Here is a 20,153-nt window from a genome sequence, read left to right on the forward strand (position 1 = left end):
GTATCTCTATAGGCCGTCTCATTGTTGTCCTTGATCAGGCCTATCACCATGGTGTCATCTGCGAACTTGATTATGGAGTTGGAGCCATAAAAAGTAACGCAGTCATGGGTGAACAGGGAGTACAGAAGCGGGATCAGCACGCAGCCTTGTGGCACGCTGGTGTTCAGGGTGATGATGGAGGAGTAGAGGTTGTCTAATTTAACAGACTGGGGCTTGTTAGTTAGAAAGTCCAGAGTCCAGTTGCAGACTGAAGTGCTGATACCAAGCTGTCTGAGCTTGGAGATCAACTTAGAGGGGATCTGTACAGTACAGTGTTAAATGCTGAACTGAAGTCAATGAACAACATTCTGACGTATGAGTTTCGACTGTCTAGATGGGTCAAAGCAGAGTGGAGTGCCTCTGTTGACCTATTGCAGCGATGGGCAAACTGATGTGGAGCCAATGTGGCAGGGAGACAGGATTTTAAGTGTTATTGGACCAGTTTCTCAAAGCATTTTGCAATGATGGGGGTGAGTGCAACCGGATGGAAGTCATTGAGGGCCAAGGCAGTGGAGTACTTTGGTACTGGCACAAAGGTGACAGTCTTCAAACTGGTGGGGACCGTTGCCTGAGCCAGGGACAGATTGAAAATGTCCGTAGAGACCCCAGCTAGCTGCACCGCACAGACTCTGAGCACTCGTCCAGGTTTTCCATCCAAGCCGGCTGCCTTCTGTGCATTCACCTTGCTCAGAGTAGAGCAAACATCTGTGATGGAGAGTGTGAGAGGCTGATCATCTGGTGGGAGAACCACTTTGAGGGGGGTCTCCTTGTTGTCTCTGTCGAAGTGAGCATAGAAGTGGTTGAGCTCGTCAGGGAGGCAGACAGAGTTCGCGGGAGGCACCATGCTGGGTGTTTTGAAGTCCGTCAGGGTCTGTATGCCTTGACACATATGCCGGGGAGCCGAGGCGTTGAAGAGCTCTTCAATCCTCAGTTTGTATGTATGTTTGGCCTGGCAGAGTCCCCTCCTCAGATTGGTCCTGGCAGAGCTGTAAGCCTCCCAATCTCCAGACCTGAAGGCTACATTTCTGGCTTTGAGCAGGAGGTGAACTGCTCTATTCAACCAGGGCTTCTGATTGGGGTAAATTTTTATTTTTTTGTGTGTTGTAACTCTGCCCACACACTCGTTGATGTGCTCCAGGACAGAGTTGATGTAAGTATCAGTGTTAATCTGTGTGTTTGTGGTGGCCTGGGCAGCAAACATGTTCCAGTCTGTATGTTGGAACTGGTGCTGTAGAGTGGATACAGCACCTTCCAGCCAGATCTTAATGGTCCTCATTGTGGGTTTCACACATTTGAGGACCTGGGTGTACTTGGGGAGCAGGAACAAAGAAAGATGGTCCAACTGCCCTAGGTGGGGGATGGATGTGACTTTGTAGGCATCAGTCACGCTTGTGTATACATGGTCCAATGTTTTATGCCTTCTTGTGGAACAGGCGACGTTCTGATGAAATTTCAGGAGAACAGATTTTAAGGTGCAGTGATTAAAGTCCCCAGTGACAATGAAGGCCCCATCCGGGTGCAAGGTTTGTAGCTTGCTAATAGTAGCCCAAAGTTCTTTCATGGCCACTTTTGCATTAGCATCCGGCGGAGCTTAGACTGCTGCAGCAATGATGCACGTAAACTCACGTGGTAGGTAGAATGGCCTGCATTTAATAATCAGGAACTCCAAATTAACAGAGCAGTGGGTACTAACAGTGACAGAGTCTGTGCACCATGTTTTGTTTACATAAATGCCTACTCCACTGCCCTTGCTTTTACCTGATGTAGCTGCCACTCTATCAGCCGTGAAGATAGAGTGCCCATCCAAGTCCACCATGCTGTTTGGCACATCGTTGTGTAGCCATGTTTCTGTGAAGAACATGAGATTACAGTCCATAAGCCATCTCTGTGCAAGGGTCCAGATCTTTAATTCGTCCAGTTTGTTCGTCAGAGACTGTACATTGGCGAGGAAAATGCTCAGAAGAGCTGGGCAATGTGGGTTTAGCGTTAGCTTAGCACGCAGCCCTCCGCACTTCCCCCACCTTTGTTTATGGTCTTTACGCCACTGACGTGCACTTCCGGCCGGTATGAGTGAAATGCTAGACCACGGTGTTCTCTGTAGGTCCAGAGGGAGATCACCAAAATCAAAAGGATAGTCAAAAGTTATGTTGGAACACCGATAGTTGATGTCCAAAAGTGTCTGTCTGTTGTAAATGTAGTTCGCAGAATTGAAACTAGCGAGCATGTGAGTAATAACCAGGTAAATTATCACCATTATCTGAAATCTGGTAAGACCATGAGCCTCGTGTTGTGTACGTGCCACCATCTTGTCAATAATCTTGATCCCTCAATACAAAGTCAACCAAATAATTAGTCATTTACTCATGAGAAATGATAACAAAACAAAATCACTTACACAATTTGTAACAAGCAAAGTCAATTTAATTAATTCAATTTAATTCAATTTCATACAACTGAAGTCATGAGAAAACCTATAACAGCTAGCGCAACTGTATCCCAAATCTTCTAAGCTTCAGGAGCGATCTTAGATTTCAACTTCATCACGGCAGACATACTGAACTGTATGAACAGCATGTGATCATTAATATTCAACAGAAGTCATCTTTTACTAGCTATATCTTTATCCAGTCTGATGGGATGTTAACCTTCTGTTCTTTCTAATTCTGTGCTACTTCACAAGGATTTTAGTAGAAGCTAAAGATGGCACCTCCACATTAGTAGTAATTTTGCTTTCAAAATGAGGCTTTTGTCAGCAGGAAACCACTTTTCTAGATTTCCAGCTCATTAATATGCAACACTAACTTCATTCATAGTCAGTCACACATCGAGAGCTTGTGTCTAGGGACAGATGGTGAAGTTAATGAAATTTTAAAGAAGGCATTAAAATTCCATATCACAAATAGAAGGATGTAAGAAACTCTTTGCTCTTTGAGGTGCATGTACGTGATGTTCGCATGAAATTAACATAAATGGATGATTCATATAGTGTAATAACATATATATAGTCAGTACAAAAAAACATTTTAGATTCCCAAACATTAGTTTTCTAGCACAAAATTAAATGTTAAAGAAAAATGTTTGTATGTCAGTAAAGAAAGCAGCATATTACATACTGTATGAGACCACTTTTCAGACAAAAAACACAATGAAGGCTGTTGGGTTTTGCTGCAAAATTAAAAAGCGAATGTGACAGTCAAAGTCTCCAGAAGAACCGTGTCTGGTTCTGCAAGATGCTCAATAAAACTCACAGCTCATTTCCTTATAAAACTGCAAAAATTTTACTCGAGACTACTATTTTAATTTTTATGTCACACCACATATTGACTTTGTTTCATTTACTACTGTTTACTGCATTTTATGGTATTTTTTTTTAATGTAGAAACATTTGAAGTCATCTTTGCTCTACAGCATTTCTTTGCATGTGCCTAAGACTATTGCACAGTACTGTGTGTGTGTATATATGTCCGACCCAATTTATTACAAGAAATTTAAACAAGTTAGAGAAATTCAGATTTTATACAAAATACGACAGTCTCTTCCATTACCCTTGTAGCCCAACCTTAACCATCTGTAGCTTTACACAAGAGTCCTGGTAATTCAACAAATGTGCTCAATACAATCATAGGACCAGGCTGCTATTTTTCAAGATATACATGCCCCAAGTGTCCCAAGATTTTCCAGTGCAACAACCCCATGTTTTAATCAGCACTTCAGTTTCCAGTGCATGTTCATTAGTGTATAATTGGAAAAAAAAGTACTATTTTATTAATAAACTAACAACATGTAATCATGAGACCTTGATTAGGATTCACTGTCGTTTACTATGAGAAAGGCTGAAGTTAAACATTCAGTGAGTTTATATTCAGATAGTTGCACAGGAGATGGGCATGCTGGTTGGAGTTTGACCAAAACAGAGGCTCAATTCTAACATCAAACACTGAACACCTATGTGAGATTTTGGAGTTGTGTGTTAGAAAGCACTCTTCACCACCATTATCAAAACACCAACAGAGTGAATGGACAGTGTTCATCACTCCAATACAGTTCCAGATTAATACAATATGTGCCAAGAGGCATTGAAGCTGTTCTAGTGGCTTGTGTTGGCCCTTACTAACACACTTTATGGGTTTTTTGTTTTGTTTTGTTTTTTGTCACCCATCATGGACTAAAGATCCTGAACCTGGGAAATGAACATGTATACTGTACATTCATATATAAACAGGTCCTCCAAAAGTTCAGATCCTGGGACAGCAACCAGAGCAGCATCACCATACTCATCAATCCAACCCAAAAGTTTTATCTCTACAACTACGTATATGCATTGGAATTTCATTCATGAGTTTACCACACAGACTGCTACCACATCAGCCAATCGTTGTCCATATTCATTTATAAAATTCTTTATCATCTTCACCCTTCCTCTTAACTTCTTAGGAATTCCTTTGTAAAAAGTTCCTCTTGGATGTTATGAATAGATTATAAGATGTGCGTACGTGTCCTGTTGCACAATGCAATGAAAACTCCCACACGACGTTAATAGTGTGATTAAGGTGTGTACATGTCTATAATGTACTTCGATAAAGCGACTAAAACAGTAATACTCCACATGTCTTAATTCGATTTGTGTTTACTACGAGTATGACTTTAGTCGGATTAAAGTGTAAGAAATCACTGTTTACATGGTAGTTTCTTAATCAGAATATTGTCTTAATCAGGTTAATATCAGATTATTGTTGTCCATGTAAACATATTGACTGTTACATGTCTCCCATATCTTACACATAGCACCACTATATTAGTTATTCCATCAAATGTATTTTCATCACATTTTGTTGCAATTCTTTTCATCCATTCATTCATTCATACACTGATCTTCAGTAAATGCTTTATCCTGATCAGGATAGCCATGGATCCAGAGCCATATGGAAACACTAGGCACAAGGTGGGAGACTACACCGTGGATGGGATGCCAGTTCATCACAGGGCACCATTCAAACAGGAGCAAGCCATTCCACCATTCCGCCATGTTTTTGGACAGTGAGAGTAACCCAGAGAAACCAGAGGAAACCCATGTGAACACAGGGAGATCATGCAAAACTCGGCACTGACAGTAACCTGAGATCAAATTCGAACTCCAGACCCTGGAGCTGTGAGGCATCAATTTCATTTTCCTTAAACAATTTTACTCACAACATAAAAACACATAATATTTTTTTTTCTGTTAATGAATAATGAATAGAATGATTAACTGACAAATAAAAGACTATCATTTGTTTAAACATGTGAAAAACATCTGCCCCATGGCATTTACTCACTCTATCTGGAATAAAGAAAGGAAAAGCTTATCTTTTGATCTGTTCCCATTTCCCTAAAGAAGAAAAAAAATGTTTGAACATGAAACAGATGATGGTGGGTTTATTCTCAGTATCGGGGGAGCGTAATCACAGAGAGACACTTGAGGGTCTCTTTATCTGATCAAAATGAAAGAATGGATTTTAGACAGGTTTTTGAAAAGGGTGAAAGTTCAAACAAAGTGGATTTCATGACATTTACCAAGTAGATCTGACACTGCCCAAGATGAAGGGTCTGAAACATTGTGCAGATTGTGTCACCTGAACTGAACACAGTAGAGGGACAAGATAATACTTCGACTATTTCAAACACCAACCTACAGCTTTATCGTAGTGAACTGTTACAGGACTGAGACCCGAGCGACTGCTAATAATATTTATAATTAATTAATCAGGCTCGTATAGCCGGAATTGCTCGTGAAGCCTCGTATTGTGTCAGAGACAACAGAGAAGCTCAGGTTCTAGCTTTTGCCTTTCAGAGCGGATTTAAAGTTGATGTGTCCAGCAGCCGTGAGCAAATCTTCATCAGTTTGGCAGACTCGTGAGAAGAGGTTAATGAGGATAGCAGCCTCCTGTGTATCAGAACAGTGTTTGAATATAAAGTAGCAGTGTAACACAATCCAGCTGTCTGCATCTGTTTATTGCTGTAAATATGCATATCTGTCATTTGTTTACTTGACACTACCACTATGCCACCAGAAACACCTGGAGAAAAAAACTCCAGAGGTAGAAAAGTTACTAATGATGAAGAACTGTGGTCTTTCTGTGTCCCATGAGCTGTTAGACTGCATTCGTGGTGCCTTGTATGAGGTAATTTGCATGGTTATAATGACGTCCTTTCCCAAAGTGGGGAAAAAAACATGGACGCATGTTTTTCGTTTGCGTTGTCAAAGCGTGTAAAACTCACAAAAAGCTACTTTAAGCACATTTTTACGGTTACAAGCCTGAGTGGCTATTGGTTCTGTTCTAGTGAAATTTCAAACATTCATGCAACATTTTGGACTGAAACTGCAGCGCAGCAACAACAGCAGACAACTGCGAGTAGCTTAGCACCAAGCCAGGCAGCAGACAATAGCAAGTCACATTAGCAACAAGCTATCCAGGATGCTCTAATGTTGATGTTGAGTAATGTCAAATCAACATGGCCGCTCACATGGTGAACAGTGTAAAGTTCCCCTTCACTACTTTTAAATTAGTTTATAGCAGTATTAGCTTTAGATCCCAGACATAGTACTTGGTTAAATCTATAACATTTACCATACTAACCGATGTTTTAAAAAGGTAATCATCAACATTAGCTTTATGGGTTATGACTACCTTCTCAAAAGGTTTTCTCCCCAGTCCAAAGGCATGTTTTGTCGGCTGATTGTCCAATGACATGTGTGATGGGTTGGCACCTGGTCCAGGGTGTGTGTCCCCTTGTGCCACAAGTTCCCTGGGATAAGCTCCAGGCTCCCCACAACCCATCTAGTTGATGATCAAGATGGCAGAATATCAAGCATGTCAAATTGTTTGTCTGTGAAGTGTTCTGTGATATCACACACACAAACACAGTGAGAGAGAGAGAGAGAGAGAGAGAGAGAGAGATGGTGGTGGTGGTGGTGGTGAATATAAGAAAATTGATGGAATTAGAAAGAAACAATATTAGTGCCCTCGCACGTGACCGGTATATGAAGCTTGTGTAACACCATGCCTGCCGTGATCAGGTGACGTAGCAATTAAGCCCGCCACGTGATATATAAACAGCACCTGTGAACTGCGCTGTCAGCCTTATTATCTTCAGCGAAACTGCATGTCGGTCATTTGTGTAACGCTCGCAAAAAGATGCTTCATTTTCTTTCTATCTTTAAAAAAATGAAATAAAAATCCCTTTAAAAAAAAGAGAAGAAAAAAGACACACACAAACTTTCTGTGGAAAGTGTTCAGAGGTGGAGCATGCCAGGGCAGCCCTCGAGGGGTCTGACGGTGTGCATTGTGAGCGCCTTACAGTTAGGCAGCTCTGCTCATGACTCGCTCTCTTCTCGGACAGAAGGGAGATGGGTTTCAGAGCCTCGCAGATCCTGGGGATCTCGTATTGATCTGGAAGAGGAACCGGAGACGAGCACTGCTCTATCTCTTGCTCTGTCTTCTGAGTCCAGCTCTCCATCAGACGTTGAAGCTCGTGTCACGACGACTCCTTCCAGTATGGAAAGCCAAAACACCCTCTATGACTCTGAGCCAGTAGGGGGTGCCATTGCACCAAAAACAGAGAGCAGCTCTCAAGCATATAAAGAGCTGCTTGAAGTGATTACTAGGGCAGTAGAAAAACTAAATCTGGACTTGGCCTGGGGAAGAGGAAGTGGCTCATTGCAGGCTGCATGAGTGCTTCCTCCCCAGTGAAAATAAATCTCCCTCACAATGCAGAAAAGAAGTTTTTTTTCCAGAAGTGTATGATGAAATATCATGCTTCTGGGGAAAACCATACACTAGCCATATTTACAGTTGCAGCCTGCTAATAAACCTGATCTGAGAATGACCATAAAGGCCAAGCAGGCAAGGAAGGAGCAGTCCTGATGGGCCACGGAGAGATGTCTCAGGGGACATGAGTTTGTTAGGGCAGATACTGTACTACTGCTACTGTAGCTACTGTACTATACAGTGCTACTGTAGCTACTGTACTGTACAGCTACTGTAGGGTCTCCCCTAACCAAGGTCGTCCCAAGTTTTCAGTTTTCTCTGGTCAGCAAGCTGTCACAGGGCAATGAAAATCTGATGCTTTGCTTCCAACACAATGTGGAAAAGTTAACGTCGCTAAAAGACCATCTGGCAGCGTGGAAACTGCTGCTAAATGTGTCTCCATGGGTTCTGTCTACCATAGAAAAGGGTTCCCGGGTCTAGTTCAGAGCTCGACCCCCCAGTTCAGAGGTGTGCTCACCACAGTAGTCATCACAGAACAGAGCCCGACGTTAGTGCAGAAAGTAAGATCTCTTGAAGAAAGGGGCTATATAGCATGTATCCCGTTCCCTGGGGGGGATGGGGGGGGATTTTAGATCTGTGTCATCTGAACCATACTCTTCAGACATACAGGTTCAAGATGCTGATGCTCAAACTTATCATGCCACAGATTCAGTTCGAGGACTGGTTTGTGATGATAGGTCTAAAAGACGCATATTTCCACATAGGAATATCGCCCAGTCACAGGAAGTTCCTGAGGTTCGTGTTTGGAGGTAACGCGTACCAATATCGGGTTCTTCCCTTCAGGCTAGCTTTATCCCCTTGCACCTTCACAAAGTGCATGGATGCTGCTCTGGCTCCCTTGCGACTCCAGGGCATCCATATACTAAACTACCTGGATGGACTGGTTAATTCTAGCATGATCCAGGGAACGGAACTGCCACTTCAACATCAAGATGTTGTTCTCGCCCACATGAGGAGCTTGGGGTTCAGGTTGAACCTTAAGAAAAGTATGCTTTCTCCAGTGCAGAGGACAAGTTTTCTAGGGCTTATACGGGATTCTTCTACAATGAGGGCGTTTCTATCCCCAACACACGTAGGGTCAATTCTCTCAACATTCAGCAAGATAAAGCTGGGTCTGGGCATCCCCTCCAGTCTCTAAGAGAGATTGTTGGGCCTTATGGCAGCAGCAGCCAATGTCATACCGTTGGGCCTATTGTACGTGACCATTTCAGTGGTGGCTGAAAAGTCGGGGGTTTCGTCCAAGGATGAAATCTCTGAGAAAAATTAGTTGCACCTGGCTGAATAGGGGGTGTGAACGTAACCCTCCCTGTTGGTTGATATATGAGACCACTGCTGTGTTGTCTGTCACAACTAACACGTGGTGACCTCTTAATTGAGGAAGAAAGACCTTCAGTGCTAGAAATATGGGCCGCATCTCTAGGCGATTTATATGCCACTCCAGATGAGGGCTACTCCAAAGACTGTAAGCTGGACAGCCATCTAAGACTGCGCCCCAGCCCATGAGGGAGGCGTCTGTCATAACCGTTTTTTGCAATAAGGAGACGCCCCTAGAGTGTGACCCGAGTCTAGAAACCGGGGACACCTCCAAATTCTCCAAACACGTAAGCATCGCCGCATGACACTGATTCTTCTGAAGTGCACGGAAGGAGCCTCCCCATACGGCGCAATTGAAGTATCCGACAACCCACATCGTCACAGTGCCTGGCGCACCCTGGGCAACGTTCAGTATCATACTGCTGAGCGGCCAATCCTTCCACCACGATGGTTCCACCAGTAATATGCGACACCAAACGGCACTTGTCAGAGCCAGCCCTGACCATCATCTCTATTAACATAGAGGGTTTCTCAGAAGACAAAGCGCTACTCCTTTCGGAAATGTGCCACGAAACGCAATATAATATCCTATGCATCCAAGAGACGCATTGTGACTCTGGCCAAACTAGGCCGCAGATACCCGGACTGACATTAGTAGTGGAAATTCCGCACCCAAAAACATGGAAGTGTGATCTACACCAAACCGGACATTACAGTTTCATCTTCTTCTTGTGCTCATCGGGACACTGTGGAGCTTATCACTGTGGACGTCGGTACCTGCACAATTTCATCCATCTACAAACCACCTGTCCAACCTTTCATATCCTGGGACATCAGCGATTCGGATGACCAACGGATTAGAATGATTGTTGGAGACTTCAATCAAGCCACAACACGATGTGGGGCAACCAACCCACCAACTCTGACAGTGAAGTGGTTGAAGCATGGGCGGAGGCCAACGGCCTCACTCTCCTCCACAACCTGAAGCTACCTGCATCCTTCAACAGCAGATGATGGCGGCGCGGCTACAACCCTGACCTCATCTTCGTCAGCGAGAACATCAGCCCACAGTGCTCGAAGTCCGTCTGCAAACCCACCCCGAAAACACAGCACAGGCCCATCATGTGTTGGGTGCAAGCTGTAGTACAACCCATTAAGGTTCCCTTCTGGCTGCGGATCAACTTTGGTAAAGCAGACTGGACTCGATTCGCAGAGGGTATCGATGAGAATCTCTGTACTCTTTCATCTGTGGCATCGATGATGACGCTCCGAACGTGTCATGTCAAACCATACTGAGAGGCTGCCGCACATACCAAGTCCCTAATCTTAACACAGATGCATCAGGACTTCTTAAAACGTACGAGGCTTTGTACGAGAGTCACCCCTTCTCTGAGGAAACCATACAGACCGGTGCCGAGCTGATGCAAGAGCTGTCCACGAGCTGTAGGAAAAAATGGGAAGACACAGTCGCGAACATCGACATGACACACAACAGCAAAAAAGCCTGGTCCACCCTCCATAGGCTAATGGGTGACCCCCCCCAGGCTCGAGTGTCTTGCAGTGACCCTTGGGCTTGGATCTTTTTGTACACGCTGTACCCTCGGTATGACGGAGTGGCTATTTTCGTTCCCACAGCATTGAGCTAATGCAACATGGAGTTCCCTTTGAAAGGGAACATCTTGGTTACGCATGTAACATTGATCCTTGAGAAGGGAATGAGACGTTGTGTAGAGACGTTTTCTTTTTCCTCTCCTTTCCTATTTATTTTACTTCATGCGTTTTTATTCATTGTTCTCCCTCTCTTTAAGAAGTGGCTCTAGTAGTCCTTAAAAAATGTTTATATATTTTTAAGATTTTATATATTGCTAACATTTTCAGAGTTGGTAATTTAGGTCCACAAGCTGTATCCAAAAAATATAGCTCACTTTGTATTCAGAGTTGAGTTACGCAGCTGCATCAGTCAATTTTCAGATTAATAAAATTACCCGTGTGAAGTTCACACACGCCGGGGTTGTCTGATTCTCCAGAAGCGCCCTGGGGGGGGCAGCTGGGGGGGGAGTAAATGTGGACTGAATACAGTGGGAGGGTTAAAAACAGAAAGTGAGAAAGAACACACACACAGAGAGAGAGAGAGAGAGAGAGAGAGAGAGAGAGAGAGAGAGAGAGAGAGAGAGAGAGGAATCTTTTGGTCAAATGGTCAAATAGGTAGCAGATTTTAATCAGCGGTAAGAGAAGCCTCAAATTCAGCCTCTATGATGAAACATTTGGGTAATACACAGACACAGACACAGACACACACACACACACATACACACATAAGTATCCTCTGCAGCTGTCTGCCTTAAGCCCCATACATACAGTAAGAAATTGGTGGGTCTGTGTGGGCTGAGTATCGGTTGGCCAAATGCATATTCTGGGCTCTCCTCTGGACACTATAGCTAGTCTGACCTTTCGCTCAGACCCAGTGCACTAAATAATGTGCTTACCCCCATTCTTCTCAGTCCTTAGTGTACTTTTCACTTCACTATTTCTTAGACTCCCACCATTCGTCTGTCGGTAAAATACTAAATAAAAAATGCTTGAGAAGAAAATACTAACCAAACTAACCTAAACCTAAACCATCCCCCTTGCCTGAATTAAGAAGGGAAACAGGAGTAGGAATAAATGAATATCTATTGCACTTTACAGGGGGGACTCTAAACCGGGAGCCAGAAGGTAGGATCTGAAACTCAGAGTGAAGGGGATGGGTACTGATTAGGATAGATTCAGCTTTCCGCACTGTGTGTTGTACAGATCAGTGAGATTCCTTTGCTGGACACCTAGGATTTTACTGCTGACCTTCACTATTTTGGACAGAGCAGTTTTTGCCTTGACACTGAGATTTCCATACCAGCATATTACAGAAAATGTTAATACAGACTCAATGTAAGATTTCCAAAAAAACAAAAAAAAAAAAACAAAGAAGAACCATTAAGGTCTTATCAACATGAAATACCTCTTAACATACCTCTGTAATTGATATTAAAATTCAGCACACCAGGGTGTGTGTGATATCAGCATGTCACGTACAGCCTTGGAAACACACCTCTCCAACCATGACGGATCTCCATCTCTGATGTCTAAATGAGGCTGTGTGTTGGCACAATCTGTACACATGCTGGTGCCAGAGGGCCTGACAAGCATTTTAATGCCACATTTCATCCACAGAGCAGATAAAGAAGTGGAGTCGAGACCTCGGTCCTTTCTAAAATGGGTCCTGTTCTCTTGATGGGATTGTCCACTTGTTCACTGCCTGCGGGAACTCGGAGAGAAATGAGCTACAGCCTGGGGCCATGAACTCTTTCCCTCATGCACTTCTTCTCTCGTTGCTATGTTCTCTCATCTGTTTTTCCATGCCTTTTATCCCCTTGAGGGACAGAGCCATGTCTCAAATGGCCCTTCTGAAATGTGAGATGGGGCAGAGGCGAATGTCCAGTCATGGACCTCATTTCAGTCCTATCTGCTAGTATCATCATGAAGTCCACACACCAAATCCAAAACATGTTCCCCTTTGTCTTCTTTGCCCTTCATCCCACGTTTCACAGGCAGACAGGCAGAGGTTAGGGCAGTCATGTGTGGTGATAGACCTTCGCTTATTGCTAGCAATAGCAGCTTGAGGAATAGCTAGACAACACAAACTTGTAATCCATAGAAATTCTAACAATTAAGAGCGATTTAGTTGGATTACATAATAATGAAAAGAATTGCAGCAAAAATCTGCTCAGAAAATGTTGATTAATTTTTAATGCACTCGTTCTAATATTTTATCATTTCTATAGTAACAGCTCATTCATGGGGACTTGTGTGTCAAACGCTCATCGTAACTTAAGCCTTACAACAGATTTAAAAAATGTGATATTTAATAAAGAATAATGTATAATGGTTGATGAGGTCGAGTTTCCTGTAAGGAGACGTTTATTTAACATTTATGGAGTTCTCCAGCGTCAGTGATCTGGAATAGTTTTCTGAAGTCTTCAGGACAGAGGAGTTTGCACTTTCCAGTTTCTTGGTAACATGACAGTTTAGGGTTTTTTCATCATATTCATTTCAAGAAAGAGGAAAAAAAGTGATGACCATGAGGGAACGATTGTTTATAGCTAATATAAAGTATATGATAATAGGAGATAGCTAATTGATGTTAAAAAAAAAAAAATTAATCCCAGATGTTTAATGTGGTCTCAGATTTTGGAGCCCACTGCATATATTCTTTCACAAAGGAGACAGTGGAGAGATTGGGTTGTAGAGATTGGGTTAAGCAGCGTTCATTGACATCAACGTTCATTTCTAATTTCTGCAGTTAGAGAGTGGATTGATCTCTGTCGCGGGAGAAGATGCTGGTCAGGCGTTTGCGGAAACTCCTGAAGCGCCTGGAGGCCTTTGAATCACGGCGTGAAGCTGGAAAATATAAGATGAAGCCGAGTTATAGCAAAACGACAAAACTGCTTTTTTAGATCGTTATCAGATCATTAAATGAAGGATTGGAATGGATCTTGTGAGAAAATAACATCTGATGAATAAAACCACGTGTCGCACGTGAAGAAAAAATGAATCATGCCGAAACAACACGTGAAAATACAACAACATGCCCTACATGTGAAAAAGGTGTTTAAACTACACGTGAATGAATTATGAAGTTATTATTTATGTGTGAATTTCATGCGACTTTTCTATAAAAGAAGTCATCAGGTATAAAGGAGGTCACTGAGGATTAGGAAAAATTTCAGTTCAGTGTTATTTTAAAGACTTACTCTTGGGAAGGTCTTCCTCGGTGGAACTGGTGGGCTGCTCACTGACTTTCAGAATATCTGCATCTACATCCGCACCATATTCTGCATCTGCACCATATTCTGCATCTGCACCATTGTTCTCTTTCTAGAAAAGATTTATCAAGATAAAAGGAGAAATCAAAAAACAGGAACTGGCCTCTGCAGTGATAAATGAACTGAGAAACCTAAATTATCAATGTTAGTTTATAATGTTACAATATTACTTTTTCATATTAAAAGACACAAATCCTTCATACCATAAAGCCACGGTTTATGGGTGAGTTTTTATCCGGAATAATGTCAAACCCATGTCTCTCCTCCTCCTTGACGGATGCAGGTGCTGGATCTGCAGAGCCGCGATGACTTAATGTCCCTGCTGTCTCACAAAGGGAATCTGCTTGCTCACCTACAGTGTCCTTTTCTCTTTTGAACAAAAACTCGTTTCCATCCATTATTACATGAGCACTGCCATTGTAGGTGTTATGAATCGGAATAACATCATCATCTTTCTCAGGACTTTCTTCAAGCAAAGGCGATGGGCGGCCAGCTGGTCTGTCCAAGATGTTTTTTTCTGCTTCATGTTCTGCACCTGAGCCTGAAATGACTTCAGAAGTACTGCATGAAGCACCTTCATCAGACCATGGCAGAGGTGGACGTTTAGAGCACCTGACGGACCTCTCTGCAAAAATGTAAAGTAGCTCGGAATAGCAGGGGATGTAATTTACGGTGTTGACCTCAGTCCCTGCAGCCTCAAGAAGGGAATCTTCATGTTCTGCACCTGAGCCTGAAATGACTTCAGAAGTACTGCATGAAGCACCTTCATCAGACCATGGCAGATGTGTATGTTTAGGGCTGGGCTTTAGCACATAGTCGTGCGAGCACCTGACGGACTCCTCCGCAAAAATGTAAAGTAGCTCGGAATAGCAAGGGATGTAATTTATGGTGTTGACCTCAGTCCCTGCAGTCTCAAGAAGGGAATCTGAGGAACAGATACTGCAACAACATCCTGCTCTGTTTGATTTGGGGAGACATTCAGCTGTTAGATTTGTTAAGTGCTCATATAACGCGCCTATTGGTTTATCCACATGTTCTGGGACTGCTTTTTCCAATAGAATGTCTGTAACTGCCACAGCGGCTTCGTCGAGGATAACGTCAGACCTGCTTGTGAAAAAGCTACTATCCTCAGATGCCGTTTCTGCATTTGAAACACTATATTTTTTTCCTTTATACCGTGGCTTTTGATAGAAGCTGGACTTGGCCTGCTGCTCCTCATCCAAATATAATTTTTCAAGCTGCCACATGACCTCCTCAGTGCAGCTGTCAACATCAGCCAGCAGTTTGGAAGGTTCCTCCTGATCATCAGGCACTGCTGGTGCTGCATCCTGCAGATCTGAGCAAGGCTTTTTGGAGGAGATCAAGGTCCCACTTCGACATGCATGATCATCTTTTTCCTCAGCAGCATTGACTAAACCATTGACCACTATTTCAGTAATATCCTTGGCCTCAGAAGACGTCACTATGTTGGGGTCCAAACCTGTCTGAGATAAAATATGTGAAAAAATTTTCACCAGCATATCACTCATATCCCGTGTAGCCTTGTTTTGGAGCTTCGCTGAATCGTCAGTTTCAGGCTTAACATCAAATTCATGAAAGATGTTTTTGAGTGATGTGTTTATCTCATCGGCTATGGCCTTTGACGTTTGCCCTGATGCGATCCTCCGGATTGTCTCCTGCATTGCACCTTTGATTTTAGTGATGGTTGTTTCAAAGGAGTTACATACCAAATCAGAGCCATCGTCTGTGATATGAATTGGAACGACACGATCATCTTTTACTGACTCTGCAGAGCAATTTGGTTTCTCAGGACTTTCCATAAACATACTGAAAAATTGCTTCAGCTTATACTTCACCTTAATGAAAAGAATCAAAGGAGAGAAGAAGCTCAGTGGCGTTTGGGAAGATGAGCCCCTTCTCAAAGCTAGCTGAGCACTTGCAAACTTCTGCAGTGTGTTGCTAACAGATCTCGAAATCTCAGAAGAGATGTCTTTGAGATGACCTTCTGAGAAACCTTCTGTTGGCATCAATGAAGGACAGGACTCCAGCTTCTGTAAGATGATCTCACTTACACGATGGGATAACTTGGTCTGAAATGGGGCTGATGTCAGGATATCGATATCTGTGAACGAAATCGGGTCTGTCAGTTCATTCCTGTACAAATGAACGGCTTGATTAATAACCTCTTCTGTGCACAGGTCAATAACCTGCTCGTCCTCCTCCCAGTCAATCTCTTCTGGACTAAATTTAGAAAGAAATTCTTGGAGATGACTGCGCACTGTTTTTAAGGTGGTACGTGCACTCTTCAACGATTCTTCTTTTCCAATATCAACAGCATCACCCACAAAACCAGCAAGAGCATCCAAGCTATTTGTCGCATCTCCCACTATGGATTGCATCAACTCATAAAACTGGTCCAAAATCATAACTACTGATCTGCCAGAATCCATAGCGGCATGTTTTAATGAAAATTGACTTCTAAAAGGCCCAGAGTCATATGACGTGCCTATTGGTTTATCCACATGTTCTGGGACTGCCTTTTCCAATAGAATGTCTGTAACTGCCATAGCGGCTTCGTTGAGGATAACGTCAGACCTGCTTGTGAAAAAGCTACTATCCTCAGATGCCGTCTCTGCATTTGAAACACTATATTTTTTTCCTTCATACCGTGGCTTTTGATAGAAGCTGGACTTGGCCTGCTGCTTCTCATCCAAATATAATTTTTCAAGCTGCCACATAACCTCCTCAGTGCAGCTGTCAACATCAGCCAGCTGTTTGGAAGGTTCCTCCTGATCATCAGGTACTGCTGTTGCACGATTTTTCACCAGCGTATCACTCACATCCCATGTAGCCTTGTTTTGGAGCTGCACTGAATCGTCAGTTTCAGGCTTAACATCAGATTCAGGAGAGATATTTTTGAGGGAAGTGTTTAAGTCATCAGCCACGGTCTTTAACGCTTGCACTGCAGCTTTCATTTTAGTGATGCCTGTTTCAACTGAGTTATATTTCAAATCAGAGGAGTCTTCTGGTAAACTGGGAATGAGAGAAAATTGATGCAAAATCATCCATCGAAATAAAAGGTACCACAATATTTATGGCAATAAAATAGAAGTATTTCTTAGACAATCACTTCAATTTTAGTCACTTAAACAGCAGAGTAAAGTTCATCACTGAATATTAACAGTGGACACTGACACTTGACTGTTAGAGTTCAAAGTTGTGGGTGTTTATACACAGGTTGTTATACGGTACATGGGTTTACCTTTGACCTGAGCAGATCAGTGTTGCAGAACGGCTCCTTGATTCACATTCATCCTTTTCCTTCAGCTTAGCTTCTGCACGGAGAACCGATTCAATCCCGAAACGTTCGATGAGATCCGGCAGCATCTTCCCAATGACGGACTCCGACACAGACATCACGATTTCGGTACAGATAGATGCAAACTTCAGTTTCGTGTGCTGTTTAAACAACACAGAAACAAAGAAAACAGCTTAGGAATACTAACCCACTGAGGCCATGTTCTTTATTTAACAAGTAAAAACTGTAACTGTCGGCAGGTTTCTGTTTTTTACGAGAAATGATCAAATCAGGACACGTTAGCTTCTTACCTGATTCGTCATGTCCTCAGTCAAAGTCGTCCATTCCCTTAAAAAGAATTCACAAAGTTAATGATTTATTCATTGTCTATTAATGTGTAAAAGAATTTTTTTTAAATTATGTAAGTTAGACATAAAAATTAGGAGGAAAAAAACATCAACCTACTCATCACTCAGATGAAGAACGGTGTCCAAAATGTCCCTAAAGGTCATCAGGCCCTGACAGCTCAGGAAGGCTGGAAAGGAAGATTCACGTGTTCCAGACTGATCCATTTCCTTCTTATCGCTAATCTGTTGAGAACAAAATAAGTTCAAATCAGTTTAGCTGGAGCAGTTTTAGTAGCTCGGTAACCAATGTACAATAATGTAAGTGGTTCAGTGGCGGCTTTGTTTAAGTGTCAAGAATTAGAATTTAGAACCAACTCCTGCTGTGATGTCACAGAAGCGCCCAGCAACATCAGAAATATTCCGTGCAGGAAAACAACAACAACAACATTTCCATTAAAGATGATAAAGGCACTGATTGAGGTACTGAGAGGTTAAATCCACATGGTGAATTTCTGCTTTTGTAGAGAATTTCGTGAGACACATACTGGAATATCAGAAAAAGGGCTTTTTAAATAGTTATTCAACATCTATTACCGAAAATCCTTCAGGAAATAAAGTCTACTCTTTTAAAAGATGTCCTTCCTAGTCACACAACTGGAAGCACAAACCTTTTAAACAAAATAGTTTTAAAAAATAAATAAAAAGACTTACCTAGAAAGACAACTTAGAATGACTTCAGCGTACCAAGGACTTTGACATAGTGGCGTAAACAATCCACGAACGCCTCCATGTTTATCTAACATTAACATTATCACATGGCTAAAACACTATCAGATGACCAGCATGCACTTCTATACATTTTAACTCTATGGGTTGTGTAAATTGGGACGTCTAATGTTAAAACCGTGCAACTGCATTAGACATAATTAACAGTAATTAATACATAATTAATAGTCAACCAGGACACAGTTAGAAAGTAGCAAATATTTCCTCATCATTTTGTTGAAATTTGATTCTGAAATCCCAGAGTTGACATGTCAGTATATGTTATTGGCAGAAAAATTTTTTTGTTTTTATTCATAATCCAGCCACAGGGACTTCTGATGGATTTCACACATATAGCACACATAAGATTTTAATAAATGCAAATTCATAATAATAATAGGTCACACGAGCATATATACAAAATATACAGTCGTGGGAAAAAGAAAGTACACCCTCCTTCAATTCTATGTGTTAATTATGTGTTCCTCACCAACTTCTGTAAACAAACAAATAACCTCAAGTGACAACAACAACAAAAAACAATAGATTTCAATATGTTGTAGGTTTTTCCCCCAAAAAAAGTAAACCAACATTCAGAAACCAGGTGGGGAAAAATAAGTACACTCTTCCTATTTTCACAACCATTAATGATAATTAGAGAGTCTTTATTAGCCACAGTGAAATTCTTTTCTTTGCATATGCCAGCATGTCAGGAAGCTGGGGACAGAGCGCAGGGTCAGCCATGATACAGATAACAGAAAGGGCTAAGGGCCTTGCTTAAGAGCCCAACAGTGGCAGTTTGACAGCACTGGGGCTTGAACCCCTGACCTTCTGATCAGTAACCCAGAGCCTTAACTGTCAAGCCACCACTGCCCTTAGCTGTTAGCAGCCAGGTGTTACTAATGAAATGTAGAAGATTTCTACATTTCTATATCTCTCACACACACATACGTGTGGCCACTGACTGCTACCCCGCTGTGGTATAAACGGCTGTGAATAAAACAGTCAGTGGACGACTGTTGGCCATTGCAGCTCATTAAACACACACACACACACACACAAACAGCAGGAGGACAGGAGCAGGAGTCTTTTCCTGAAGAAAAATTACTTTTAGTACTAGTTTACACTAGTGTGTTTTGTGTTTCCGCTGTGTTTCAGAAACGATCTCCGTTCACACTACACGACCGAAAACGCATGTCACATGACCATTCATGCGCATCGGGCATGTGCATACGAGTGTAAACAGGAAGTTGGTTGCTAGTCCAAACTGGCGTTCCATGTTGGGCTTTGTTTGTTGAGATTTGTTGCCGATTGCTCTAATCATAGCTTGCCTCTTGCGCTTGTAGGCAGCTGCAGTATTATAAAACACAGAATTTAACTGCACAATGGCTGCTAAGAATGATAACAAACCCAGCAAAGCTTGCGGTCCAGTCTCCATGTTGTTGTGTATATGATTAAAGTAGCGTTATGGTTATATGTTAGGGATTTGACGAATCAGGAACGGATATGCAATGATCCAGAAGACCCAATCAGGGGGCGAATGTGGGCGAAGCCACGCCTTCACTTTCAAAAGTCTTTGTTTTGGTCTGTTTACACTGAAACGACAGCCCAGTTTATTTGTCTGCCTGTCTCTCACATAATAAACCTCTTATCTGCATTTGCATCCGTCCTCAACTGCATTATGTGACTCGCAGACACATCCGATCTCTCTCGCGCACTTACG

The 20,153-nt window shown here is 42.4% G+C and overlaps 1 protein-coding gene across 1 annotated transcript; it reads right to left on the bottom strand.

Annotated features, from left to right (window-relative positions):
• Window positions 1-13,087: 13,087 nt before the first annotated feature.
• LOC128613161 (uncharacterized) lies at window positions 13,088-18,762 on the bottom strand. The gene is made up of 6 exons (XM_053633766.1): window positions 17,784-18,762; window positions 17,630-17,666; window positions 17,283-17,479; window positions 14,224-17,053; window positions 13,949-14,072; window positions 13,088-13,595 (listed from the first exon to the last, which is right to left on the bottom strand). Exons 1-6 carry the CDS (start codon window positions 17,888-17,890, stop codon window positions 13,498-13,500), a joined length of 3,393 nt encoding a protein of 1,130 aa, XP_053489741.1. The 5' UTR covers window positions 17,891-18,762; the 3' UTR covers window positions 13,088-13,497.
• Window positions 18,763-20,153: the final 1,391 nt, after the last annotated feature.

The sequence above is a fragment of the Ictalurus furcatus genome, chromosome 9 (assembly GCF_023375685.1).
Source record: "Ictalurus furcatus strain D&B chromosome 9, Billie_1.0, whole genome shotgun sequence".
Lineage (NCBI taxonomy): Eukaryota > Metazoa > Chordata > Actinopteri > Siluriformes > Ictaluridae > Ictalurus > Ictalurus furcatus.